Below are 27,543 nucleotides of genomic sequence, written 5' to 3' on the forward strand. Positions count from 1 at the left end.
GTCTCTTGATCATATTTGCATATATATATATAATCATATTCATAAGATAATTCATGTGTTTGTAACTGTACCTTTACTGAATTGATGCAGCTTCGTCTTTGCAACATGATGGAGACGGACTGCTCGACTTACTTGACGAGGGTACGTGCCGGATCCCCAATGACCCAGTTTGAGCAGACAGAGGCATGGTCGAGGCAGCGTGATCAGTTGCGTCAGGTAGTGCACAACTTCGGAAGCCGTGTGCAGTACGAAGACAGCCACGGGTCGTCTCAGGCCTCGTCATCGTTCCCGTGTCCGTCGACCATGCACGGGCCGACGTCGCAGTTCTTCCCAAGTGCAGGTAACATACATATCTCTTTAAAATTAGATCAAGTGTTCCTACATATTTACTAATATCACATACAGGATACGATCCAGCTACTGCGTTCGGCCATACTGGAATGTTTAGAGGGACAGCACCAGTTGGCGGACCGTATCTAGGGATGGTACCGGGGCCACAGATACCGGCCTACACAGGTTAGTTTATGTTTCGTATTTCGGTTTCTACATGTCATGACAAAATATACGAGCGTACGCTAACATCCACATTTTTTGCGTAGGATTCTACCCCCATGCGGGCACCGGACCTTCTTCTTCCTCCTTTGGACCAGATAACGAGACCTTCACCTTAGACGACTTCGACAGCTTGAGTCCAGAAGAGCCTGCCGCACAAGGTGACCCCGATGTCTTGGGGTATAAACAGCTAGGAGGAGCACCACTTGGGATCTCTCAGCAGCAGACACCGCAGCCCCTTGCGCGTCCTGAGCGACAGGTGAGGTCTCCGGATGTTCTCACCTACTCCGAGGGCCATGTCCGTGCCCAGCAGAGGGCTAAGAGGGTCCGACGCCCTAGGGGTGGTTAGATATACCTGATGTTTGTATCTCTGATGTTTATTTGTAATGAGATAGCTGTGGACCCGCTTATTTGTATCCGATGTTTATGATTGTGCTAGTTTACTTGTCATTTGTTTCTATACATACTATTGATGCGAACTTATTATGTTTCTGGGTTCCATAATGCTCGTGAAATAAGGGAAGTTCTTGCGATTTTTTTTCCGTGATTTAATGAAGGACAAGTTATGTGTGGTAGGAGTTAGCGGCCCAGATCCTGCCGACGATGATGCCGACTACACGCTCGAATAGCTCAAAATAGGAACCATAGTATATCTAGCTGCGAGTACGAGATCACAGGTTGCCACTTCTCAGCACGGCGATCACGGGTTTCCCAAATGTCGCATTCTTTGCCCAGACATACGTGACCCAATAATATTGCTCTTCCACCATTTCAAAAAGATGTAACAACACGGCAAGCACTCCAGCTTTTTTCCTGAATTTTTGGGCTCAAATGACAAAGGGAATGGCGGTTAGGGTTTATAAAAAGGGCCTGTCGCCCCCCCAACGGGCGACAGGCCCCTGTCGCCCGTTGGGGGGGCGACAGGGCTTTTTTTTCCCCAGGGACCTCATTGCGAATTTGAAGAAAAAAAAAATTACACTTAAGGCCTGTTGCCCTATGGGGGGGCGACCGGGGGTATTTTTGAAATATTTCAAAACGGACATATATTTTTGAAATTTTAATTTTTAAAAATATAAAAAGGAAAAAACCGCCTCCTCGCGTGCGCTGCTCGCACGCGGTCCTCCGCCGCTCACGAACAGAGAAGGAAAAACAAGTTTCTTCAAAAAAAAATGAGCAAGAACGGATTCGAACCTTCAAACGCGAATTAATCTCCCAATACTCAACAGATCCATATAAAATTTCAGCTGTAGATGCTCAAACACTAAACCTAATAGACAGTGGCGAATCGAGCAGCCAAGTTAAGAGGAGCTCATCTCCCTTGTCTTCTTATTTCTTCATCATCTTCTTCATTTTTAGTTCAAAAAATAGAGAGAGGGCTGGGGGGGGTTTATCCATGGATTTTAGGGAGGTAGCCCCCAAGTAGATCCGCCCCAGCTAATAGATCCATAAAAGAGCATACGAAAAGAACAAGCCTCTAACTCCAATTTCACAAAATCTTGAGAATCTTAGAAAAAGAGGAAATTTAGAGGAAACAAGAAATTCGAGGTTCTCCGTGAGGGATTTGAATATTTGACAGGGGGTCACCATAGACTTGCTCACATATATCCTACTCCGTCCGTTTCAAATTATAGTCTGTTAGACTTTTTAAACTCCAAGTGTGACCACTCCTTTTATTCAAAACATTTATGCAAACATAGTCAAATTTAAGTCATTTTTAAAGAACATATATTGATAAAGCAAGTCACAACAAAAAGAAGTGATATTTTACACAAATTTTTGAATGAGATAAGTGGTCAAACTTGGGGGTCAAAAAAGTCAAATGACTTATAATTTGGAATGGAGGGAGTAGCATTGAAATCTTTCAAGAAATCTGACCTAAATCACGGCTAAATACGATGAACGAAAATTCATCCAAAAATTTCCTAAAAATTGCGGGAAAAAACGCTCAGAATGAAACAAAAGGACACGAACCTCATCTTTGGATTACTTCATTAGGTCTGATTACAAGTCGATCCTAGTAAAGATGGCAACAAGTACAAAATATCCGCGTACCCGTGGATACCAAACCTGGTGGACGCGGATTCAGATCTAAGTTTGTGGCCGCGGGCGCGGGCGCTGATTTCAAGCCAATCCTAGTAAAGATGGCAACAGGTACAAAATATTCACGTACCCGTGGATACCAAACCTGGTGGGCGAGGATTCGGGTCTAAGTTTATGCCCGCGAGCATGGGCGCTGATTACAAGCCGATCCTAGTAAAAGATGGCAATGGTTACAAAATATATGCGTACCCGCGGATACCAAGCCTGGTGGGTGCGGATTCGGATATGAGTTTGTGTCTACGGGGCTAAAGTTCAGGCAGATGGTACAATTGGGGATTTCTTGAAAAAAAACCCCATCTTGGGGGAGGGGAGAGGAACTCTGGCGGCGCCATGTCTGGGGGAATGGCAAGCGTCTCGGCGAGATGCGCGGGAATAGGACCCAACCCTTGTTTGTCGGTCACCGACACGTGGGACCCATATGTCAATCTCACAGAAGAAAACGCACGGTCCAATATCCTTGACGAGTCAACCGTCCCGTGTCAAAGCGAATGCTAGTGGGAAGCTAGACGAACACACTTGAGTAGCGCGGTGGTGGATAACAACTGCCGAGCTGGCCCTGACAAGTTTTCGAACCTAATGCACGATTTTACCTCCCTTTTGTGCTCGATCAGCACATATGTTTTCACAGCGGGCCTTTTCTTCTTGTTGGGTCGAATCGAGCGAATCCTGGTGGCTCGCACAAATTTGGGCCAGCTCCACAACAATTTCATATCGAGCCTGCCATTGAAATAGGCCCAGGCCTTATTATCTGCGGGCACCACCATGATACCATGTGGGCATGGTGGACCGGGCATCCACCACGTGGCTGCATGACTACCTAGTACCTACTGTACCCACTGCACATACACATGGTGTAGACCTACCCAACAGACCCGCATTAACACATGTTAGCCACGACGGCCTGCTGACCCGCACATGTACACGAGGACGTCCGGGTGACACCTCTCTAGTGGACCCCGTGTTGACATATTTGACGCCACAACCCTGACACGTGGACCTTCAGGTCCCAGAGCACACATGACTGCTAGGTAGACATACTAGAGCAGTCAACTGGGACCTACTATTACACGTGTTAGCCACGTCAGCCTGCTACACGCGAACATCTGTGTAACACCTCTATAGTGGACCCACGTTGACAAAGTTGACCCACAAGCTTGGGACGTGGATCGGCGGATCCAGGTCGCTACACATGGCAGTCGGTCCGGTTCTATGACGAGTCACAGTGATCACAGATAAAAGGAGTTGATGGTGCATTGTTTTTGTGACCATACGAGATGTTGTTTTTGTGATGCGTGTTTTACTTTCAAAATAATTCCTTAGGGGCTGAGGGTTGCGACGATGAACTATGACGAAGCAGACATTGTTCTGTGAGACGCGTTTTACTTTTGTCACGGTTGTATAGTGGCTGAGGGCTTCCTTGGAAGATCTATGACGAACCTAGGATTTTCATCATAGATGTATAGTCACGGTTGTCACGCACAAGACGTTATTGAAACTATTATTTCTACTAGTGGATGTACACACAAGTCTGTACGGGTCTAGACTTGCCATTTTCTATCGAAATGTTTGGAAGGTAATAGAAAAATACCAAAAAGGTGCATTGGGTAGGCATCAAGAAGGCATTGCGTTACTGACAAGGTGCCAAAGACTTCATACCCACATATAGAATATCAGATAACCTTGAAATTGTGGTTATATTGATGTTGACTTTACTGGTTGTGTGAATAGTAGGAAATCTACATCAGGATATATCTACACATTAGCTGGAGCAGCAATATCATGGAAAAAGTCTAAGCAGTGTTTAGTTTCAGCATCGACGATGCAAGCTGAATTTGTGGCATGCTATAAAGCAATAGGATAGGCTATTTGCCTTAAGAATTTTATTCCGGACCTAAAGGTAATTAACGGCATTACAGAACCTATAACGTTATACTGCAATAATCAGTCTACAGAATTATTTTCAAGTAACAACAAGTCAAGTGGTGCTTCCAAACACATTGACCTTAAGTATCATGTTGGGAAAGATGCCAAAATCAAAATATTAAGATTGAGCACATAAGAACTAATGCTATGTTAGCAGATATGCTGAAGGTGAACTTACTGTTATGCTAAATGTGAACTTTAGTGTGATGCGAATATTAGAAACTTACCGTTTGACCAAGTGGGAGAATGTTATAAATATTTCTGCTAAGATTACGATCTTCAGTGTTAAGATAAATAAAAATGATAAGAAAAGCGTTTAAACTATGGGCGGATCTAGAGGGTGCGACGGGTGGACCGTGGCCCATCCTAAGAAATGGCATAAGAGCAAGTATTATGATGGGTGACTAGCGGGCTTATGTCTATACGGAGAAGAGAAAAATGAAGAGAGAGGAGAACATGCGTTTCAACAGGCGCCCGCCGCAGCCAGCGAATTTACGCCGCTAGCGCTACTATTGGCTGAGCAAGGAGCAGTGCATTAAATAGTAGCGGGCCCCACCGCTATCGTGCGCTCGCTGCCGCTAGCAGCTGGCGAGTAGCCGGATAAACTATTAAACCTGCTCTAAACAGCATTTGTTTGGGTACTTTTTTGGAATGTGAGGGGTCAGAGGGTCCGCCCGCCCAATGCTGATTTTACAATCAACTGGTAATTCTCTTGCTTCTGGTCGACGCGGACGCGCGTCCGGAGCTGGCAGCCCCACCATCCAATAGCCTCGTTTGGTTTGTGCTGTGCTACTGAATGCTAATAAATAGTGATATTTTGATCGCTAATTACAGTATTAAATAAAGTCAGTTTACAAAACCAACTTCAGAACCTCGCGCTAGTGACCCTGAAGAATCTAATGAGGTCTTTGACCGCGCGATTAGACGATAGTTGCTATAGCATCACTGTAACAAATCATCGATTAATTACCGTTATTAGATTCGTTGCGAAAAGTTATACCCATCCCTAAAAAGGTTTTGCAAATTGACTTCATTTACTACTTCATGCATGGAAGATTATCTCGTAGAATGGAATAGCGTAGCGTGAACCAAACGAGGCCAATGTTTCTGCTGCCGGTGATTGGTTTTCCTCCGTCTTTCTCTCTCATTTTGTTTCCCCTTATTTTCTCTTTCTTGCCTCCGTCCAAATCTTGTATACTTGCCACGTGAAAGTGGGAAGGGTGGGGCAAGCTGCTGCTTTGACTCCGCGCGCGGCGAGCAGAGGCTGCAGATCAGCATGCTCCGACCAGCCGGATAAGTGCTCCAGCACTAGTCCGTCAAACTCATATTCATGAGCCGGCGAGGTGAAGCGCACACCGGCCCGTTTTTATCTTTCCAAAGTTTGTTCTATAACATTTGTTAGCAATTTTTTATTTTTCCAAAGTTTTGCTCCAACTTTTTTATTTTAGGATTTCTCTTTATATTTTTCTTGATTTTTTTGTTTCAGATTTTTGACACAAATGCTTGTCTCCAAAAGTTTTTGCACAGGTATTTTTGTGTTCTTTTTTCTCTCCCACAAATCTTGATTTCAATTTTGTTTGTGCAAAATGTGTTTCAGGAAATTTTGTTTCCTAATTTTTACTCCAATTTTCTTTTTTCCATTTTTGGCGTTCGCAATATTTTTTGGACAAAAAATATTGATTCAAACTTTTGCTATTCTCTTTGTTTCCTCAAATTTCTCTTTTTCACAAAGTTTTGTGTGTTTAATTTTTTCCTTGAATTTTTGCTCTGCCACAAATTTTGATTCCTATTTTTTATCCAAAATTTATTCGGAATCTTTTTGGACAAAAAAATTGATTCAAACTTTTGCTTTATCTCTTTTTTATTATATAAATTTGTTTATAATTTGCATTATGTAATTTTTTTGTATTTATATAGTTGTATTTATCAACTGGATCAATCATCAGGAATATAATTGGACGAGCTTACCAAGCGTGGCTACGTGGGATTCATTCGGAACTAGATGAATCCATGCACATTGCACATGCCTGTCGAATAGTTCGGTGGGAACTAGCAGATGAATCTATGCACATCCATGTAGAATAGCTGGCATGTAGAATAATGGGACATAGTGCTATCATCATTTGCACGTAAATTTTCGAAAGAACGGAAGCCACCTGCTCCTGTCCAAAAATTGACCGCACGGCATCTATATTTACGGGCGACCGTAAAATAGCTGCTCCCGTGCCAAGTGTTTCGGGACGGCGGGCGGCCTTTGGATGTGTTGTTGATTTGGATTGAATAAAATATATATGAAATTTCGGGCTTCCGCTGCTTCTGGCCGGCCCGGTCCATATTCAATTCCCTCCTCTTTCTCTCTTCCGCAGCCGAAGCTTGTCTTCTTCACTTGTTCGGTGCGCACGGCAGCAAGCTGCTGGAGGCCAGCGGCAGCACCAGGGTAAGATCTGTATAGTGGCTTCTCATTCTCTTATCAGTCTTGTACAGCGGGAACTAGGGTAAGATCTGGAAGAGTTGAAAAATGATACTAGATGACATTCGAATTTTTTTTTTTGAAAAAAATAAAGCGTGAATGTGACTGCGAACGAAGAACACGTGGTTTGATTGGCAAACTAATGGCACAAAAAGGTCTACCCACGCGGTTTGACTGGCAAACCAAAGGCACAAAAAGATCTACCCACATGGTTTGATTTGAAAATACATAATATACAGGTGTGATGCAGGCCATCTGATTTGAAAATACATAATATGCAGGCCAGGGATCACACTTAAATCAAATATTACTTGGTGGTTGGGCCAGAGTAGTTCAGACTTTTAGCAGATTAAATAGGAGGGGCGACCTCTGGGCACTAGCTAGCTTCTTCCATCAGAAGATCTTGGACGCAAAGGCGCAAGAGTGCTATGGCCCCCGAGCAGCAACGTCTGTGCGTGAACCAGGCAGATGGAGAAGCAGGCTATGCTCGTAACTCTGTTTTTCAGGTCTCCTCCCAGCTCACAAACTCTTCCCAGGCTTAAACCTTGCATTTCAATCCTTTGTATTTTCATCTGATGATTTGGTGTGATATCTTGGATTCGGCAAACTAAATAGCATGCAAAATTTGTTCGAAAACGTACTGTTCCTTGGCTGCAGCAGTGAGTGTTCTCTACTTCTCTGGTTCTGTTCATTGCAAGTCTGAATATATAGTGCACGTTTTGCTTGCAGAGTGCAGGGCAGAAGTGGATGAAACCTGCCATTGAGGGGGCTGTCATGGGCTTGTTGAGCTTGAAATCTACCGATGTTCCCAACAGCATGGTGATCGCCGACTTGGGTTGTGCCGCTGGCCCTAACACGCTAGCGCTAGTCTCGAGTGCTGTTGATGCAGTTGTCCATCATCGCCATGCCGCACAGCATGATCAGGGACCACTAGAGGTCCACGTGCTTTTGAACGACCTCCCTGACAATGACTTCAACGATGTTGCGAAGCGCCTTGTCTCATTTCAGCAAAGCACCCAAAGTTCTGGCTTGCTTCTGACTGCTTGCATTGTGCCTGGGTCATTCTACAAGAAGCTCTTCCCTAACAACTTCCTGGATCTAATTGCATCTTCCAACAGCCTGCATTGGCTATCAGAGGTAAATAAGCAATGCCAGCTAGAGCAGCTATATACTCCCTCGATCCATCCCAAATTATTAGTTGTTTCAGCTTTTTCTAGGTGCATAGTTTTTGTTATGCATCTAGCTGCATAGCAAGATTTATATATCTAGAAAAGCCAAAATGACTAATAATTTGGAACAGAGAGAGTATGTGGTTATTATCAACTCAACGAGTGTATGCCTGAGTGTACTTTACATATATAACAACAGGTACCCAAAGAGCTGAAGAGTAACAAGATCCCTTTGTATGACGAGGACGAGGGTCTTAGGCGAGAAAGGCGCCCATTGGTCATTCAAGCTTATCGTCAACAATTCAGAAAGGATTTCTCAACTTTCTTGAAAATGAGGGCTCAAGAATTGGTCTCTGGGGGTCGAATGGTGGTTTCCATGCTAGGTACTCGTGACCATTTGTGCATTACACCTTGGGATAGTTTAGTTATCCCCTTAAACGATATGGCCTCAAGGGTATGTACATTTCTTTCACCTTATTACTTCTTTAGTTGGTACAAGTTTGGTAATCTTCGCTGATCAAACTAATAGGGTTTCTCTATATCCAATTGACACATAATGTTCTGATGAGCAGGGTTTAATCAGCAGAGAAATGCTTGATTGTTTCTACATACCGATGTACGGGCCTTCGGACACGGAACTACGGGAGATCATACAGGATGAAGGTTCCTTCGAGATCAATGAGATCCAGGTGCATAAGGTGGAGCAAAACTTGATTTCCCCACACGCAAAGGGACTTGCCATGAGAGCTGTATTCGAGCCACTTATAGCGCAGCATTTTGGACTGTCCAGCGATGTTATGGATGAGCTTGTGAGAATTTCGGAGCAGTACATGAGCCCAGGAAGCCCACATTACAGTTACCTTGTTGGTGACAGGGTTGTAGTGAGTGCTTCTCTCACGAGAAGGTTTTAAATGGCGCTTTGCAGCTTATAGTTGTTGAACTTTTAAGCAATTATGATACTGATTGGCCATATGTAATCGATGACATATGATGGGTCTCGGAACCGTTCAAATTGCAATCAGAATAAATGAACCGTTGATTGTCCATAAACTTGAGAACTTGCATGTATTTATCATTCAATATGTCACATACTAAAACACAACTGAATGGTAACAGAAAATGGTCTAAATTTAGTGAACATGAAGACAATCCCGATATTCCTTGGTACGCCTCATGATGATCAATGACACACAACACCAACACACATATCCCTCACGCAATATTACCATCATCACATAATGGCATATAGAGAGCGAATTTGAGCTTATAATTACAAGACGTGAGTACATTACAAACCACAAATTAAAGTACTCGAAGCTAAAATTTAAGTTGGAGTGCCACAAATTTGACTACCGATGAGTTCTCATCCTACCTAATATGCACTAGCCTACTAAACCCCAACACATTAAATATATCTAGCACATTAACATTAGTATATAATAGAGTTCATAATAATTAAAACAAAAGTAATGATGCCATTGACCATGGAACATCACCAAAGCTTGCTTGACCGGACATCCATCCCCATGGCTAGCATCGTAAGATAAAAGTATCAAAACACAACCTAATTCTCAATTATAAAAAACATCACGAGATGAAGGTGCTTCATAAGCCTTAGACATAAGTAATATAAAATGAGGACAAATTAAATATGTCAAGGAATTTATCACATGTACGTGGACCTTTTCAATAAAGGTATGGCTTGACCAATTAAAAGTGGTAAATTAAACATATATTAGCCTGTCGAATTATATACAAATAAAAAAAGATATTCCAAGGATCCGATACAAGATATCAAATAATTCTCATAAAAGTCCCAACATAGCACATTGCAGATGAATATATTATAAGAATATAAAAAGACACTACGATGATATACAAATGAGGATTAGGTAGTTAGTTGTTACCTTTGACTTAATAGTATCTTAGCTCCATTACAAGTTTTATGTCACAGTGCTTACTATGTTAAAGTCTTCCACAGCGCTATGCCACTATTGGGTCTTCCTAATGCGAAGGTCAGTATAAGCACAATGTGAATTTGCATTATGAAATGTTGGGGCCTCCTCACTAGGAGGGATCCCATCAAAAATAGCAGTATGCTGCTTGATGTGGCAAGCACGCGGTATTCTTTAATAAAAGGCAGAAGAATAGTTTGCTTTATGCGCACCACTCAACTCCATGGCTCAGTCAGAAATCATGTTCCCATTATAATGCTGTTTGTCGCTGTGCCATGTGCAAAGCAGCAGTATGGTACTAATCATTACTAAAACCAAAGCTTAGGTCCAAAACCAATCAGGTAATCCTTAATCATGTATTATTCTTTAGTAAAAGGCGAAAGAATTGTCCGCTTTGTGCTCACCACACAACTCCATGGCTCAATCAGGAACCAGGCTCCCATTATAATATAATGCTATTAGTCGCTGTGCCATGTGCAAAGAAGCAGCAGTATGGTACTAATCATTACTAGAACCAAAGCTGAGGTTCAAACCCAATCAGGGTGTTCCTTTTAGGACGATATTGATGTATCCGTTAGGACGTTGGTGAGGCAACTGATGGTGAGATGTACCCATCAGAGTACATCCAGAAGAGAGGCATTTCGCAAGACACAAGTTCTCTATTGCATCAGATGAACGAACATGCTTTGACTGCAAGAACGCCAACACCTCAAAAGTCAAATAACAAAAGGATGTAACAGGAGAATGTAAATTTGCTGGCTTTAGGCCGCATGTAGTCTTAAAATGAACTCTTCGAACATGTGCGAATATGATCCACCTCTCTTCATTCATTGAAACCATGGAAGAAATTCTAGTAACATTTTGTGGTGCTCTCTTGAACAAAATGGACAAATCATAGAATCAGCTCTACATGGGCTTAAATGTCCAAGCAGGCACGGTTTACGACCCCAATGATCCCACATAATCAAATATCAATAACAGGTTTGCAGAGTTTTCAAGTTGTATCACAAGGTATACATACTCACCGGATGAATGTTTGTACTCAGAACATTTTGATCTAATGGATAGAAAATTGGTGCATAATCTGAGTTCAAGTCGTTTTCAAAAGTGCCGAGTTTTCTGTCTTATCTTCAAAACCCTTTTTTGCTGTGTATTCTGAAAAAGGAACACCATATATCACAAGGTATTTACAAGGATACTTCTTTGTTTTTGTGTTTGTTTTTTTGTGACCTTCACAAATGGAAAACATTTTCAAGATCTAGTTACGTTATGTGCATTCACACTAAACAGGAACCAAGTTGGAAATAATTTGAACAAGATAAAACAAGGTTTATATGAATGCAGTTTAGAATAGAATCGATGCAGCAGTGTGGTTCCACAGCAATAAACCGATGATTAAGAGCCTGTTCAGACTTCGGACAGGAGGTATTAGGATACAATGGAATTTCAATTCCTTTGGATTCAGCAATAAACCGTTGATTGAAAGATTTCAAGAGCAATGGCTCGCTTCGAAACACATAATACCCTAAGAAAGCCATGACAATAGTAAGGTCCAGAAATATCTAGTTGCACGAAATGAATTCCCAACTGTAGCTAGTAGAGTACCCTTTCAAAGTTTAGACCACCAAATAACTTTCTACATATGAAACAACAAACAAGGGCACTTTGTGTGCTATTTACAACATAGCTATTTCATACATTAACTAGAAATACATATGTTTGAAAAAAAAACTGCAAATCAAGTTTATGATTTAACCAATGTTTTAAATCTCCGGAGATACAGTTTAGAGGCACCCTCTCCGATCGCTATAGCCGCTTGACACCACCCAGGCCACCTTTTGTTCCTCAACTAGTCCTCTCCTCCGCGCGTTCTCTGTCAGCCTCGACTCATGCCTGCAACCCCGCACTGTCTCTCTCACTAGTCACTACTCCAACGCAGCCTCAGCAGAGAAGATCTGGGCCAGCTCTTGCGGATTCTTCGATGGATGGCCGGGAAGTGGCGCTAAATTACACCTTGTTTAGCGGATTTCGCCTGCTAAATCGAGCTATTAGCGTCTTAGGTCGCTTAGCGCTAAAAGTCAAATCTCTTAGATGCAGCTCCGTCCAGCAGTGATCTCCGGCTATAGCGTTAGCTATAGCCGGAGATATAGAACCTTGGATTTAACTAAGTAAAATTCAGAATGAGCGTGAAATGTGAAAACAAAATAAGAAAATATAACCAGATTATAAGAGGATCTGATTTTACTGGTACATGTGAACTCTAAAGTAGCAAGTCGTGGCAACTACAAATGAAGATTTATAGGAGTAGATCTAAATACTAAAAGATAACCAGTTCCAAGCAAGAGCTAATCCTGTCAAATGATAAAGCATCTCCAATACTATCAAATTCATTTTAGATGTTACTATAAAGAAATGCAAGAAGTCGTGACATACATCTTTTTCTCCTTGTTAGTTGCCACAAAGAAACTACTGGTAACAGCTAGTTTGTGGAATGCCACAGCCATATCAACACAAAAAGGAAAAAAAAATCTTTAAGCAGCCATATCCAGGAAGCAGTAAAGATTTCCTAATGATAACAAGGCATGGCTAAATTTCATTATTTAAGTTAATAATGCAGTTACCGCACCCACTGCGGACAGCCTAAGAACTGCTCCAATGCAATGGTTACCAATGTTTCGGATTGCTTTTACATATTGGTACTAATGTTATTTGATATCAATACTATGTGCAAGATCTTTTTTTAAAAAAAAACATATTCTGAAACATATCTCCTTTCTACGTACAGTGGCATAAAGAGCAATGCAATTTTGAGCATGCACTTAGCCACTGGAGGCAAAACAGAACGGTATAGAGGCCGTGGCGGGCCTAGAATTTGAATGTTGGGTATTCAAAAATTCAAAACGCAAAGCAAAATGACTGTTTTATACCTATTATTAGCATATATACATTTGATTATACCTTGAAATACTATAGATTAGCAAAAATAATGAGTATTCAAAGAATACCCATCCATACCAAGTCGGGCCGCCCCTGTAGAGGGCAAAACAAACTTTGGACCCTGTTAGGACTCCATCCGTCCAAAATGATATATAGGTCAAAAAATAAAACGCGATGGTACAGAGGTGTCTCTGAACTTTTTAGTAGTATGGACGTAAGGGCCAACTTTTGTAATAATATACATGTAAAAGACTCAAGTTGGTGGGCCGGGCCAACGATCACTCTGCTATGTTTAGTTCCCAAAAATTTTCCTACTACCCATCGCATCGAATCTTGGGACATATCAATGGAGCATTAAATGTAGTTATAAAATAACTAATTATACAATTTAACTGTAAACGATGAGACGAATCTTTTAAGTACCAAAACAATTATTAGACATTAATTGCTACCAAAATCCAAAAAATTTCGCGAACTAAACAAAACCTTAGAACTTAGGAGTTCTTTCTGCATTGGGCCTATAATCTGGCCACCATTGTTGCTTTAAAAAGAAAAAGGCCATATTTACCTCCCAGTCGAGTTTACGTTTCCACATTAAACTCGAAAACTGGATATTTTGCTTTCTCGAACTCGCAAAACCAGATATATGACCTACTTGGGTGGTTTTTCTTGCTGGTTTTCCATTTTTTTCTTTATGTTTGTTTTGAATAAATATTTGAAAAATTATTGTAAATTATATTTAAAAAAACATAAAATGGAAAATCAAATTTTGTTGGACTCCACATGAGTAGGTTTATTCAAAATAAACATAAAAAAAGAAAAGAACCACTAAGAAAAATCATCCAGAGAGGTCATATATCCAGTTTTGCGAGTTCGAGGAGGCAAAATACCTATTAAGGTGCAAACATAAACTCGGCCATAGTTCAGAGAGGTATATGAATTTTTTAAAAAAAGAATTACATTATGCAATCTTGCCGTCCTTAATATTTGGTGCAATTTGGCGTGTGGTGACGCTTTTCTGGACCTTGCTTTTCTGAGAATCAGGATTCTGAAAATAAGTCAGTTGTCTGGAGAATCGGTTGTCTCAATAAGCTGGATGTTTGGCGATCCTAATTATTTTGAGTTGATTCTCTGAGCTGAGTGGTAAAATGTCTGAAATGCCCTTGAGGCTGATGATATCTCATTTTTTGCTGAGTACGAGCAAAATTCAATAATTCTTATATTTTCTGAGTATCTTCACTACATAATTATTATTAGATCAAATTGATTAATATCAAAAATATACCAATAGATGTACCAGCACTAATTTGTAAAGTACAAGTACATAAATGAGGGATGCATATTTCTTCTCTTTTTTTCATACTCTCTCTCCTTATCTCTTGCTACTCTCTCTCTCTCCTTATCTCTTCTTCAATCTCACGCAGGGATCTCGCGCCTCCGCCTCGTGGAGCTCTGGTGCCAGCCGGCCGCCTCCGCCAGGTCGAGGTCCCGCGCAGCAGCAGGGGAGGGCGGGCGGCGGCGCGGCAGCAGGGGCTCGACAACAGCAGGGGAGGGCATTTAGCGGCGTGGCAGCAGGGGAGGTAGGGTGGCGCGACAGCAGTAGGGAAGGGAGGGCGGCACGGCAGCAGGGGGAGGGCGGGCGGCGCGGTAGCAGTATGGGAGGGAGGACAGTGGCAGCGGCGCGGCAGCAGGGGGAGGGCGGGCGGCGCGGTAGCAGCAGGGGAGGTAGGACAGTGGCGGCGGCGCAGCGGAGGAAGGCACGATTCCAGCAGGGAGGAGGCACGCCTGAGCAGGAGAGGGGCGGCGGCGCAGGGATCGGGGGAGGGGTATCGGGGAGGAAAATCACTCGCTTCTCCCGTGCACGAGTTTTCCGACGCGTTGGCCAGAATCGGGTTTCATGTTGCATCCGGGATTCCCAGGTAAGCGGCGGTACAGATAATCGAAAAATAAGCGAAGCGTTTGGGTGGGATTCTTGTTTATTTCCATCCAAAATCGGCTTATAATCGGAAACAAACAGGGCCAAAATCGGCCACAGCATCTTTCATGCGCAGAGCACATGTCCTGGGTTCCTTTCGTGACATTTCTTCCAGAGATAACTCAGTTGTCAGATTTGCTAGATAAATCGAACACGTTCCTGATTCTTGACGACTGAGTGTGTATACGTTCCTGATCATTTCTAAACATATCATCTCTCACTTAGCTCGAACACGCCAAATGGACCCAAGCAATCGGGCCCAAAGCACAAAAAATGGAAGACAAAAACTAGACAAGACGGTATATATATCCTATTTATACTACATACACAAGTTCAACGTGCGTGATCACCTACGGGTCCCTCTTGATGGAGGACGGCCATGACAATCTCCTCGGGTTCATGCTGTCGAGCCCGTCGCTCTCGTTCCAGCTATCGAGCATTGAGCTGCGTGTCAAGAACTTTGAATCTTCGCTACAGCCGCTTGGGGTCATCGACAGAGAGGAATGGCCGACCCGCAGCTTCTGAAGAGTTGAGAAGGATTCCCTCATCGCAGACATGGCCTCAAAGAACCGGGTGCAGGAAGCAAGCGCAGCAGGTATCGGCCGCAGCATTTCCTTCATGAAGATAACCAGAGCAATTAAATCTATAAGACAAAAAGGACATATGTACAAAAAGAAATTTGAGCTGTTGTGATGCCTGTCAATCACAATGTACAACAAAGTGCACTGTTATCCTGCCATAGATGCATGATTAAGCATATGCTATCTCTAAAGTCTAAACATGAGAAGCGTGAGTGGAAAGCGATTCAAGGGATGAATGGGTTATGACTACTATTTAATTTATTAGAAAAGATACTTTCAACTTACCCCCCAGACAGCAGGTGGCTCCCTAAAGTTTTGGCTCCACTGGAAATCGCCGACCGATGCTGTCAGTGCCCCATAGTCACTTGCTGCTTTCAGAAGTAGCTCCGAGAATTGTTTCTGAAAAGAAAATGGCACATTAAACAAGGAGAGATCCACTCTGAACACCATGTCTATCCTTAGTAATGAAAATGCTTAAGAAGGTGTAAGCCAACAGTCTCATGCATAGCATGTTTGCTATACAAATAACAAGATGAAAACATCAAGAAAAACTACCTGATATTCAGCTTCAACAGGTATGCAATCAAGGGAATAAGGTTGTTGCAACCGGGCAATAATACGATCCTGATAGAAAATTGCTGCAATGTTAGATATGTAGATCTTGTACCATTGGCTAATGTTTGCATATATAGCTGTTCTTGACGCAACTGAGCCAAACAATGTGTAGCCTCGGCGCTCAAGAAAAAGAAGAAAGCAAGAGAAGAAAAATAAGAACATGTGGCTTCCATTACCTTGTTCTGAATAACATCTTTCAAAATAGCAGTTATTTTGGCCAAAGATTCACACTTCTTTTCCATCTCACTAACATGTGTCAAGTGAGCAATGTTTTTATCATCCTGTGGCAAACAAGAACTTTATGAATATGACCAATGATAATGCCCTATAATCAAAACATAAGCCCTGAAAAGAAAAGGTATGTAAATGGATATGGCACTATTGAAAAATGGCATGCTGGAAAGTTTATGGGTCCTAACATAAACAGTATTATTTTCTCTTCTATACTCAAAAAAAGGTTTAACCTCTTAAGGATAAACAGGTGTTTCGTATCATCCTTCAAGAATCAAACGTAGTTCCATTAAATGTGGGTATCTAGTTATCTACCACAACCAGAATGATCATGAGACAAAATTAATTTTGAAATAGAAGAGAAAAGGCATTTAATTTGGTATGACCATAAGAATACATGGTAAAGAAATTGCTCATCCTAACAGTCAAAATGAAGATATTTGATATGAAGAAAAAAAATGTATCCCAAAATACTGCAATTCCCTAAGGAGTCCCTTTTCTTCCTAGAATCTCCTTCCACGAGCAACCCAAGTGTGAAATGGCCCACTTGAAGAAAAAGAATCATAACCTGACCACCATAGCTAGAGAATATAAAGGGTGCTCACTAAAAAACATGATGAAACATTTTAACGTGGAACCATTATCATGTCATACAGGATCTAAAAAACATAACAATTAGGTTGCAAATTAAGAGAGCATTGGCATGGTGTGTGGAACTGGTGCAGACATATAGAGCCTAATAACTGAATATCAACACATCACCTTTCTTCCCTGTAGCTCTACTTGCAAGTTGGCAATGTTCCTCTGCACGATAGTCAGTTCCCTCAAAACCCTCACTAAATCATCGCTTTTGTCTGTGCTACCCTGGTCCTCCTGAAACAAGAGAGAGCAGAGAATAATAAGGACTTGAGAAATACACTTTTTCTTAACTCGCATCGTACCTAGCAGAAATCCAGAAGGCCATCTATTGACTACCTGACCCATTGCACTACAAGTGTCCTTTGCCGATTCTGCGCTAGTGGCATATGAAACACTAAACAAGTAATCTAAGATAAAACAAACAGATACAGCATAACACAGCACTCGTTCATATCTGGCAATTTCCATCATATTCGCATTTTGTTCTAAGATTGCAAACTTTCACAAGATGAAAAACACTATATCAGGATCATCGGAATCATAGAGCCTATCCCACAAGTTTTCCTCGCAAGATTACCGAACAAGTGCTAAACCCACCCAAACACACGAGATCGCACAGCTCATAACAAAATCTGCACAGCAAGTCAGCAACGCTAACGCTACTCTCCAGACTTACATTCCACGATCCTTCCCTCAATCACCTCCCCAGGACCCGCCGCTTCCGCGAACTAATCCCTACAATTTGTGCTTCACAAATGAGCCCCAATCGACCGGAATGGTCGGATCTGGTTGAAGAACGAACGGAACCCGGTGGTTGGGCGGGCAGGATTAGGCGGCGAGACAGATCCGGGCGCGCGGTGGGGGAGGTAGGTGGGACAAACGGGGGCGACGCACCTGCGGCGGAGGGGCGGGGAACCCGAGGTCGGCGGCGATGGCGAGCGCCTCCGCCATGCCGCCCAGCCGCTTGGCTGGCTTCTGCTGCGCCGCGGCCATCGCCGACGCCGGGGACGAGGGGGGCGGACGGGGCGAGGAGGTGGTGGTGGTGGGAGTGGACACTTTGGCGTGCTCGGCGAGCTTCTCCCGAGCTCCAATTTTGAATCTCCAAATGGCCGTTACATGAGGATTGAATGGAATGAACCGTTCAAACTCTTCCCTTTTTTTTTTGCTGAATTTGTTTTTTCTTTTTGCTGATCTTGTAAGGCCCTCCTTTTGGAACACATCAAACTGGAAAGAAACTAAGTTTTAAAGTGATAGGTTTTGTAGAAGCAAGACAATAAGATAAATTTGTGTTTGAACGATTTATGGGAAACATTACCTCCATATTTCTTTTAAGCCGTGGAGCGTATTTAGGTCCTGTTTGGCTAAGCTCCAGCTTTAAGATTTTGTTTATTATTAAATATAAACTGGTTGAAAAATATTTATTTGATAAAAATAAGGACTTTTTCAGCTCAACCCAACAGTTACCTTCTGTCTTAATTTTCTACAGAATTCCTACAAAACTAGAAGATAAATTGTGTACGGAAAATTCCGTCGAAATTCCTTTATTCCAAAGGAGGTTTTGTTGCACAAGCGAAAACTCGAAACAAAACTTGTGATTTTCATTATGGAACTATCCAAGGCTTGTCCCTTTGTTTGGTGGAATGTCAAATTATCAATATGGGAGTAGCTAAACGAGCACCGTACATGAAGTAGACCAAATGTTGACAACACCAACAAACTTATTTGGTTAGATATCTAACTGAATGGCTGATAATACCCACAGACCATAGTGCATGCCATGGAAACCGGACAGGTCCTCAATGTATGGTTAAGAATTAGTTAGGCACTAAAATTTCCCACAAAATCCATCAACATCCGAATTGGCTCATGATGAATCCCATTGAGGCCCTGTTTAGTTGAAACGCAAAAAAATTTTGCGAAAAAAATCTTGCTAATTTGAAGTACTAAATGAAGTCTATTTACAAAACTTTTTGCACAGATGGGTTGTAAATCGCGGGACGAATCTAATGATGCTAATTAATCCATGATTAATCCATAATTAACGGATGGTTACTGTAGCATCAATGTTGCAAATCATAAATTAAGTAGACTCATTAGATTCGTCTCGCGATTTACACCCCATTCATGCAAAAAGTTTTGTAAATAGACTTCATTTAGTACTCCATGCATGTGTCGAAACATTCGATGTAATGTTTTTTTTTTGCGTTTACGGGGTTTATGGGGTGAAAAGGGCCTGAACAAAGTCAGTTACTAGCAATACACAAATACGCAAGGGTACACAATTACACAATCACATAGAAAATGTTGCCATGAAGTGGAAATGGAGACGAAAAGAACTTCACCAGTCACCACAGGAGCTAAGTTTGTTGATATGAACATTTGGCTGCTTTCCATAGAATGTAAATTACACACATTTGCCCAGTCTTTCACCTGGGCTACACTAATGAATTACAGGTACCCTTGGCCATTGGGTTGGCAAATGAAACAGCAGCAAGCAGGAAGCTTGAACATGGTGCTATGATACATTGGCATGAATACACAGAGGAATCCCTATCAGATGACCCAGAACCAAGCTACAAACGAACCAATGACAAGACCAACCACAAGGAACAGCACTATGACGATCCCGGCGGTCTCTGAGTGGTGGATGGGCACAGCCTTGGGCGCGAGGATCATGAGGATGGAGGTCAGGTACCCGTTGGTGAGACCCAGCAGGCATGTCAGTACTGTGACTGGGATCTCTGTGCGGAAGAACTTGGGGCCGTGCAGGCAGCCATAGAAGAGGGGGTAGAACAGAAGCCTAGCGAAGGAGCCTGCGACCGCGATGTTGGCATTCTGGAGGAAGTAAACAGCTGGCAAAGCCTTGCCAACGAGGTCAAACACATTGTAGGCACTGATGAGGAGGATGGGATACCAGTCCTTGAGTGTCTCAGAGTGCACGTCCTCTGTGATGTATCCTGGGAATATGGAGAGTGTAACCGCGTAGATGAGGATCACTCCTATTCCATACCACTTCACTGTCCCAACGATGCTCCACAAAGTTGATCGCCAGGCAGGACCTGTCATGCCACCGCCAACCTCTGCCTTCTGAGCTCTCTTCTTGATGTTCTTGTAGTACACAACAACTGGAAGCCTGTCAGCCACATTATAGCACACAATGCACATGATCATGACCACAATGCCGACGATGAAGTAGAGGATTGCGCTTTGCCTTAGGCCATGTGCGTCTTGTGGGTAGAGTGCTTTGGTAAAGACTCTCATTGCTGAGACAAGCACACCTGCAGAATGCAGTTCATTCAGAAATGTAACCCATTAGCATACGGCCACCTAGTAAATCCTCAAAACATCATACACTTTGGGACATACAACAAAGATTAATGTCCACCAAGTATATCAGTAAGGTGCTCGAGGGTTCCAAGAGCCATAAAAGTTTTGGTTCGTAAAAGTTCCTGCAGTTTCAGTTTTCATAGGTGAAGCCATACTGTCGTTCTTAGCAATTTAACCCTCTTTCACTGTTAGTATTCGTTAGTCAAACACATTACAATCCGAGCCCCCTTATTTTTAAGCAACAGTCAGACAGTCACAATAGGCCCAAAACCAGCTTCTCAAGTCACCTACTGCTACTAGCAACCACCATTTTGACCAGAAGCAGGATAACAGGAATCTTGAAGAAATATTATTGCTGGTGAGTTCAAAGAGTGCTAAATCTAACACTGATTCTTCAAATTGATCTTTGGTTCTTAGTCCCTGCATTTTCAGTTTCTACAGTTCAATGCTTGTAGGTTTATACAGCACACATTGCTTCAACTTCTCATGTCACGTCCAGGCAACTGCCCGCTAATTGACCATTTTGACTAGAAGCAGGATGAGAGGAATCGTGAAGGAAGAATTCAGGCTGCTCGAATTGCCAATTCAGTTAAGCTGCTCCAATTGCCAGTTCAGTTAAGTCAAATTTTGGGGGAACAATTAAAGGCTTGGGGGACTCTAATTGCCCGACAGGAAAAAAATTTCAACAAACAGAGGGGGAGTTGGGGAGGGAGGTCACACCTGAGGCGGCGGTTCCGGCGACGACGGCCTGCATGTACCTCTTGGGCAGCTCCCCGGCGAAGCCGATAACCCCTCCCTGCACGAGCGCGTCGGCGACCCCGCACAGTACGGTTGCCCCGACAGTGACGTCGAAGGCGCCGTACAGACCGGGCCTCCCCTTGACGTAGACGGCGTCCATGGCGGGGACGATGAGGAGCGCGAGCGTGAAGAGCGCGAGGCCCGAGTTGATGCGGGCGGGGGCGCTGGACTTGGGGAAGCAGAGCACGATGAGGAGCAGCGGCAGGAGGCAGGAGAGCATGTAGGCGACGGAGAAGACGCGGTCGACGGGCGCGCCCGGGTAGAGGAAGGCGAAGTAGTCGACGGCGGTGATGAAGGCGTTCCAGGGGAGCAGGAAGCCGGCGCCCAGGGTGAAGAAGACGAGGTAGCCGACGCCGAGGCGGTCGGCGGGGGGCGGCGCCGGGGAGGGGGAGGGCCCGTCCGACGCCGGCGGGGGCAGAAGCGGCGCCGCGGCGGCGGCCTCGACGTCGCCGCCGGCCATGGATCTCGGGTGGGTGGGGTCGCGTCCTTTTGCGGTGGTTGCTTTCGCGTCGGGTTTGCTGCTGCTTCGCCTTGTGTGGACTTGAAGAGGTTTGTGCCTTTGGGCTTGTGGATGGCCACGACTAGTAGGAGGGATGGTTCGCTAGTGGGGTTTCCCTGTGTCACTGACAGGTGTGGGGTTGGGGTAGGGTGGGCCCTCCGACAGGGATGGGTATCTGGAGTTTGATTCCTCTGCCGGGATATTTTTTTGGTCATGAGGATATGGGCTATTTTGGCTTGATGATGGCGCTGCCGGGATATTTTGATATAGACATTCTCTAAAAATTTAAACTTTTTATCCACGAGATAAATTTGCATCATGAGAAGCGTGTGTGTAGAGAGAGAAATAAATAATACCTAGGGTGGGGTTGGTGGAGAGGTAGGATGATATACGACGAGCTGATAAAATGGGCGGATGGAGCGCATGGCCATTAGAGTACACGTTGCGCACGATCCTTTGATTCTATACAAATCACCGGTGGCCTTAGCCAGGACCCCAAGACTGTCGCAGCTCCCGCGCCGTGAAGCATCGGCGATCACGTGCGGAGGTGCTTGCGTGCACGTTACCTAAAACATCCAAACCAGACCCTAGGTATTTGGTTAGAACAAGAGGCGGAGCCACCACTAGAACGAGCTAGGGCGGCCGCTCAAGATCGATCCCTGTGGGTAAGCTCAACATCATATCGGCAGTCAGCAACTCCGGCGAGGGCTAATGGCGGCGTGGCGGCGCCCTCCGACGCGAGAAGAACGGCGGCGGCAGCGGCCAGGCTGAGATTGGGGGCGACTAGGCGAGCGTGGGCCTCGTGGGCCGCTGGCCTGGTGGACTGCAGCCTGCGGCCCAGCGCCGCGCGGGTCTTCCTCTTCCAACCAGCGCAGGCAAATGCATCCACCCAGCACCGAGCCTCCGCGTTCGCTCAGCGCCCTCCCCCTCCCCCCCAACCGCTCGCGGCCTCGCGCCCTCGGCAGTCATCCGCGCCGGCCGCCGGCGGATCCCGCGCGCTCGGGTCGCCTGCCGCCGCGGGGATCTGTCTGCAGGGCAGTAGGGTGCAGGGCAGTAGGGTCGCCCGCCGCGGTAGCCTGCCTCCGGCCTCCACCGTCTGTCCGCCTCGGCCCTCGCCCCCGGCCGCCGGCGTTTCCTGTGCAGTGCGCGCCGCCCCCGCCGCAGGCTCCTGTAGGCCTCCTCGCCCCGAGGCCCCGACCCCCGTGCTCAGAGCCTTAGAGGACTGCCCGTGCTCCTACAGCCAGAAGCCAGATTTGTTCATTCATTTGGATTGGATTTTTAGGGATTTTTAGTCATTTGGTGATGGACAGAGAAGCAGATGAAGCTATTGTGGGTGGGGAAAATATATCTGGAGATCAAATTGGTTCAAACAGCGATGGCATTGCCACTACAACTAGGCAGACATCTTCAATTCCAGTAAGAAAGAAGTGCTACAAGAAATTAGGTATTTCCAAATCTGTGCTTCATTATTTGATTTGATTATTTATAGCCAATTGACCGATTCAATTTGTTAACTATACAGATTTGAAAAGCTTCTTTGGTACTACTAGTAAAAACTCAGGAAGTGATGGTAGCTCGGACCCAAGCACTCATGAAAGTGGTAATGTTGCTCAATCTGGAGAACAAAAGGTGTTGCATTCATTAGAAAAGGTACAAGAAACAGTGCAAGATGCTGAAAATGAGGACCAATCATCATATCAGCTTGATGTCGAAGGTATTAGGGTTTTTAATCCAAATGTTCATGTTGTTTCTGATCCGGGCCTTCGTGTAGCAATTGAGCAATTTCATCCCGATTTAGAGATAATGTTAGGAGGGCTTATTTGGTGAAGGGTCCAATCAAACCTTTTGGTCACAATTTTCCTCAAAATCCAACTAATAAAATGATGTTTGTAGAGAATTGGTTAACTCTACATGATTGGTTGGAATATAGTATTAAAAAGGATGCAGCATATTGCTTCTATTGCTTTCTTTTTAAGCAGCATCCCTTAGAACAACACTTTGGTCATGATGCATTCACTAAAGATGGGTACAAAAATTGGAAAAATGCATATCAAGGATTTCCTTCAATATGTTGGTGGCCCGGTTAGCTGCCACAATAAAGCTAGAACAACTTATTAAGATTTTCAGAATCAGAGGGCAACCATCGAACATAAGATTGAGGCCCATGGTGTTGATGCAGAAGGGAAATATCAAATTCTCCCGACATTTAGAAGGACATTTGTTATGCTTTTGCAAGAGAGGTTAAGAAAGTGATAAAGAAAGAGATAGGTAATAAACTTTTTTCAGTTTTGATTGATGAATCTCGTGATATCTCAATAGCAGAGCAAATGGCTGTGATTGTGAGGTTAGTTACTATTTAATTACTAAATTATAAATTGTAATACAAATTGATGATGATCTCATTTAATCATATATTCAAATGCACTGTTTTGCAGGTACGTCAATGACAAAGGAATGGTAGTAGAAAGAGTTTTGGGTCTTAAACATGTGGCGGAGACAACATCTAGTGCACTAAAGAAGGCGTTGCTCGATGTTCTTGCTGAATATGATTTTGACAGGATCTTTGGATGTCGCCTAGAGGGGGGTGAATAGGCGTTCTAAATTTTCTGCAAAATACAGCACTTAGAGCAGGGCTAATAGCAACGCCTGCTTGCCGGCGAGTGCGAGCGCCACCTCAGCTACATTAGTCTAAATGGGAGGAGTGGTGGTGGTGGACCCTGGCATCCTTTAAAGCTCTCCGTGCACAACAGCCAATAAGAGCAAGCGAGGGATGGGAAAAGCTGCATGTCGCCGACTTGAGCGGGCGTCTCGCCACTCGCTCGATTTCTTCTCTCTCTTCTTCTATCTTTCCTTCAGATAGGATTGAGCCGGCTAAACGCCCATTGTAATACTTGCTCTTAAAAACAAAATCAGCACACAGACCGGTCAAGGACTTAGCTGCTAAAATAGAAAAGACAACCGGTCAGACCAGTTGTAGTGACCGATCAGACTGGTCCTGTGCAGTACCTACCCAATATCAGAGTTTCTCCCCTCTTTGACTCTAGCACAATTGCAACTTGGTGTAGTGCCTCTGCATGTGATATCATATATATTTCTAGTCCCTGCACACACAGAAACAACATAACCAAGTAGATTGAAGCGGAAGCACAAAGTAAAGGTAGAGAAATGAGTAGTGAGGCAAACCACAAGGAGAGACAAGGATTTGTTTCTCGAAGTTCAAATTCACCAAAGTGAATCCTATGTCTCCGTTGAGGAACTCGTTGGGCTTGAGTCTCTTACAACTCGATCCCTTGAGTTGGGTCTTTTTCAACCACTCCTCCTTTCCACTATCTTGATCCTTTCCACCAACGGGGTGAGATCACGCCCGCACAGACTTGTCGCTGCTCACCACACTGTCGGGAGCTAGCCAGCGACGCCTAGCCGTCTAGGAGGCCCACCTCCAAGAGTAACAAATGCAAATTTGAATCTTTGACGGAACCAAGAGTGCTCAAGCTATGGTTGCTCTCAGCTGCTCGAAATACAGCTCTCACAATGGTCACTTTGCTCACACACACTCAATCTCTCAACCCAATCCAAGGATATGCAATCTATTTAGCACAACTCACAAAGAGTGTTGGGGAGAGCTAGCTAGTCAAGAAATCACCTCAAGAAGCTCAAAAATATCCAAGGAAATAGTAGCCCTCGCAAGAGAGGGCCAAGGGGTATAAACACCCACCACTCAAAAACTGGCCGTTGAGACTGTCAGACTAGACTGGTCAGACCGGTCTGGCTAAAACTAGCCGTTACTTCCCAGACCGGTTCCCCAGACCGGTCAGACCAGTCAGGGCCAGAGAAGCCCAAACCCCTGTTTAAGAGACCCTACTTGATCCATCAAGTCAAGACTTGATCATTCAAATATTTATAAGTTAGTTCTCAGAGGTTTTCTCTTAGTATTCTCACTTGGGTGACTTATGAGCCCTTTTGACCGAGTCAAACAATCAATGTTGCATCCTTCTTGATAGTACGACATACCTATACTCAAGAGTAAATATAAACCACAATTCAATCACTCGAGTCTTGAATCACTTTAGTCTGACCATACTTTGACTTTGTCAATCTTGGGATTTCAACATTGCATTCTCTTTTCTTGAGCAAATCCATACTTAAGCTAGTGACTTAGGAATTCCAATTCTTAGGAAAAATTGTCATTGAATCTAAGTCACTTCATTATAGATTTGATGCATTGCATTGCTTCACTCTATAAGGCTTAGATATGATACTTCGAAAACCCCACGGATACTAGCAACTTCACCCTAGCAATTCACACATGGTAAGCCGTCGCTTCACCAAAGCTTGCTTAGTCCCTCGCACTAGTCATCTCGGTTGGTTTCTTCATCATCTACCCTTGCCACATTAAGTTCAGTTTTGCACATCAACAATGAATTCATTTGAACTTTCTTTTTGATTGCTTGAGCTTGATCTCATATATAATACTCCATATCTCAAGATTCCTCCAAACATCAATGACTTGAATAAGAAATAATCTCATACATGTGTCTTGCTTTGCACTCATTCTTCCAATCAAACACTTCTCAATTTATGCCAAGCCATATATAGAAACCACTTTGTTGTCATTGCATGAACACTTGTTTCTTATTTCTCTTCACAACATGCTTGACTTTCAACAACATTTGCCTTTGTTTGATTCCATATCACATGAACTAATGACAATAATTGATTTGCAAATAAATCCCTATTTATGACAACTTCAATAATATCGTTAGTCCTTTAATCATTGTTGTCAATCAACTCACCAAAAACCATTAGGGCCTAGATGCACTTATAGGTTTACCTATTGCAAGATTTCGAGAGCAAGGATATGATGAGGCTTCTAATATGAGAGGTGAATTCAATGGTTTGCAAAAAAAACATTCGTGATGAAAACCCACATGCTTTCTATGTGCATTGCTTTGCTCATCAATTGCAACTAGTAGTTGTGGCTGTTTCAACTTGTTGTTCCTCGTTCTCTGATTTCTTCAACTATGTGGGTTTGATTGTGACTAGTACTAGTTTATCTTATCGAAGGAAAGATAGCTTAATTGCTTATCATCGTAATACCATTTTAGAGAAATTGGATAGTGGAGAGATTTTTTCTGGGAAAGGGATGCATCAACGAACAAGCTTGGTTAGACCCGGTGATACAAGATGGGGCTCTCATTTCACCACATTACTCCGTATTGAGAACATGTGGAAATCTGTGATAAGGGTATTGTCTATGATTCATGGGGATGAACGCAATCCTGGTAGATGTTGGTGGAGAGTGTCTCCGGAACGGACGAGCACAACAACAGTTTGGCGCCCACCCGTCGGTTCGATACACCACATGGCGGCAACGAAGAAGAGAGGGACCATCGGAGCCACTTCGGAGGAAACGACGACGACAATGCCCTCGCAGGGCGAAGTGGCAGCAACACAGGCGAACGGGGCTAGCAGCGACGGCGTCTCCGTCGAGGCCTTCGCAGATGGCCAGCTTGAAGTCAACCTTCTGGACATCGGCGTCACAGCCGAAGACATCGCTGCGATGCGTCGCATCGACGCTCGCATCGAAGAGGCACGAAGGGTTTAGCAGCAGGCATTGGAATCAGGACCGTCGAAGCCACAAGTGATGACAAGGGCGAAGGGGAAGCAGACCATGCTCACCGAAGCACAGCGTCAAGAGCAGTACAACAAGTTGAGGGAGGAGGAGCTTTGCTGCAAGGCGATGCAGGAGAAGCTCCGTGCCCAGAGGCTGCA

General features: G+C 43.9%; 3 protein-coding genes and 1 non-coding gene across 4 annotated transcripts; 1 reads left to right on the forward strand and 3 right to left on the reverse strand.

Annotated features, from left to right (window-relative positions):
* Nucleotides 1–7,351: 7,351 nt before the first annotated feature.
* Nucleotides 7,352–9,264, forward strand: LOC120677375 (probable jasmonic acid carboxyl methyltransferase 1). The gene is made up of 4 exons (XM_039958528.1): nucleotides 7,352–7,551; nucleotides 7,775–8,182; nucleotides 8,414–8,668; nucleotides 8,787–9,264. Exons 1-4 carry the CDS (start codon nucleotides 7,474–7,476, stop codon nucleotides 9,123–9,125), a joined length of 1,080 nt encoding a protein of 359 aa, XP_039814462.1. The 5' UTR covers nucleotides 7,352–7,473; the 3' UTR covers nucleotides 9,126–9,264.
* A 1,008-nt stretch (nucleotides 9,265–10,272) lies between these two features.
* LOC120680397 lies at nucleotides 10,273–10,391 on the reverse strand. The gene has a single exon (XR_005677663.1). It is a non-coding gene; the product is annotated as a U5 spliceosomal RNA (small nuclear RNA).
* A 4,804-nt stretch (nucleotides 10,392–15,195) lies between these two features.
* LOC120680003 (AUGMIN subunit 2-like) lies at nucleotides 15,196–18,400 on the reverse strand. Its single transcript, XM_039961655.1, has 6 exons — nucleotides 18,042–18,400; nucleotides 17,271–17,381; nucleotides 16,454–16,558; nucleotides 16,218–16,286; nucleotides 15,948–16,061; nucleotides 15,196–15,695 (listed from the first exon to the last, which is right to left on the reverse strand). Exons 1-6 carry the CDS (start codon nucleotides 18,138–18,140, stop codon nucleotides 15,432–15,434), a joined length of 762 nt encoding a protein of 253 aa, XP_039817589.1. The 5' UTR covers nucleotides 18,141–18,400; the 3' UTR covers nucleotides 15,196–15,431.
* Nucleotides 18,401–19,468: 1,068 nt separating this feature from the next.
* LOC120678826 (equilibrative nucleotide transporter 1-like) lies at nucleotides 19,469–21,822 on the reverse strand. Its single transcript, XM_039960216.1, has 2 exons — nucleotides 21,195–21,822; nucleotides 19,469–20,425 (listed from the first exon to the last, which is right to left on the reverse strand). Exons 1-2 carry the CDS (start codon nucleotides 21,730–21,732, stop codon nucleotides 19,701–19,703), a joined length of 1,263 nt encoding a protein of 420 aa, XP_039816150.1. The 5' UTR covers nucleotides 21,733–21,822; the 3' UTR covers nucleotides 19,469–19,700.
* Between the last annotated feature and the right edge of the window lie 5,721 nt (nucleotides 21,823–27,543).

The sequence above is a fragment of the Panicum virgatum genome, chromosome 6N (assembly GCF_016808335.1).
Source record: "Panicum virgatum strain AP13 chromosome 6N, P.virgatum_v5, whole genome shotgun sequence".
In the NCBI taxonomy this organism is placed as follows: domain Eukaryota; kingdom Viridiplantae; phylum Streptophyta; class Magnoliopsida; order Poales; family Poaceae; genus Panicum; species Panicum virgatum.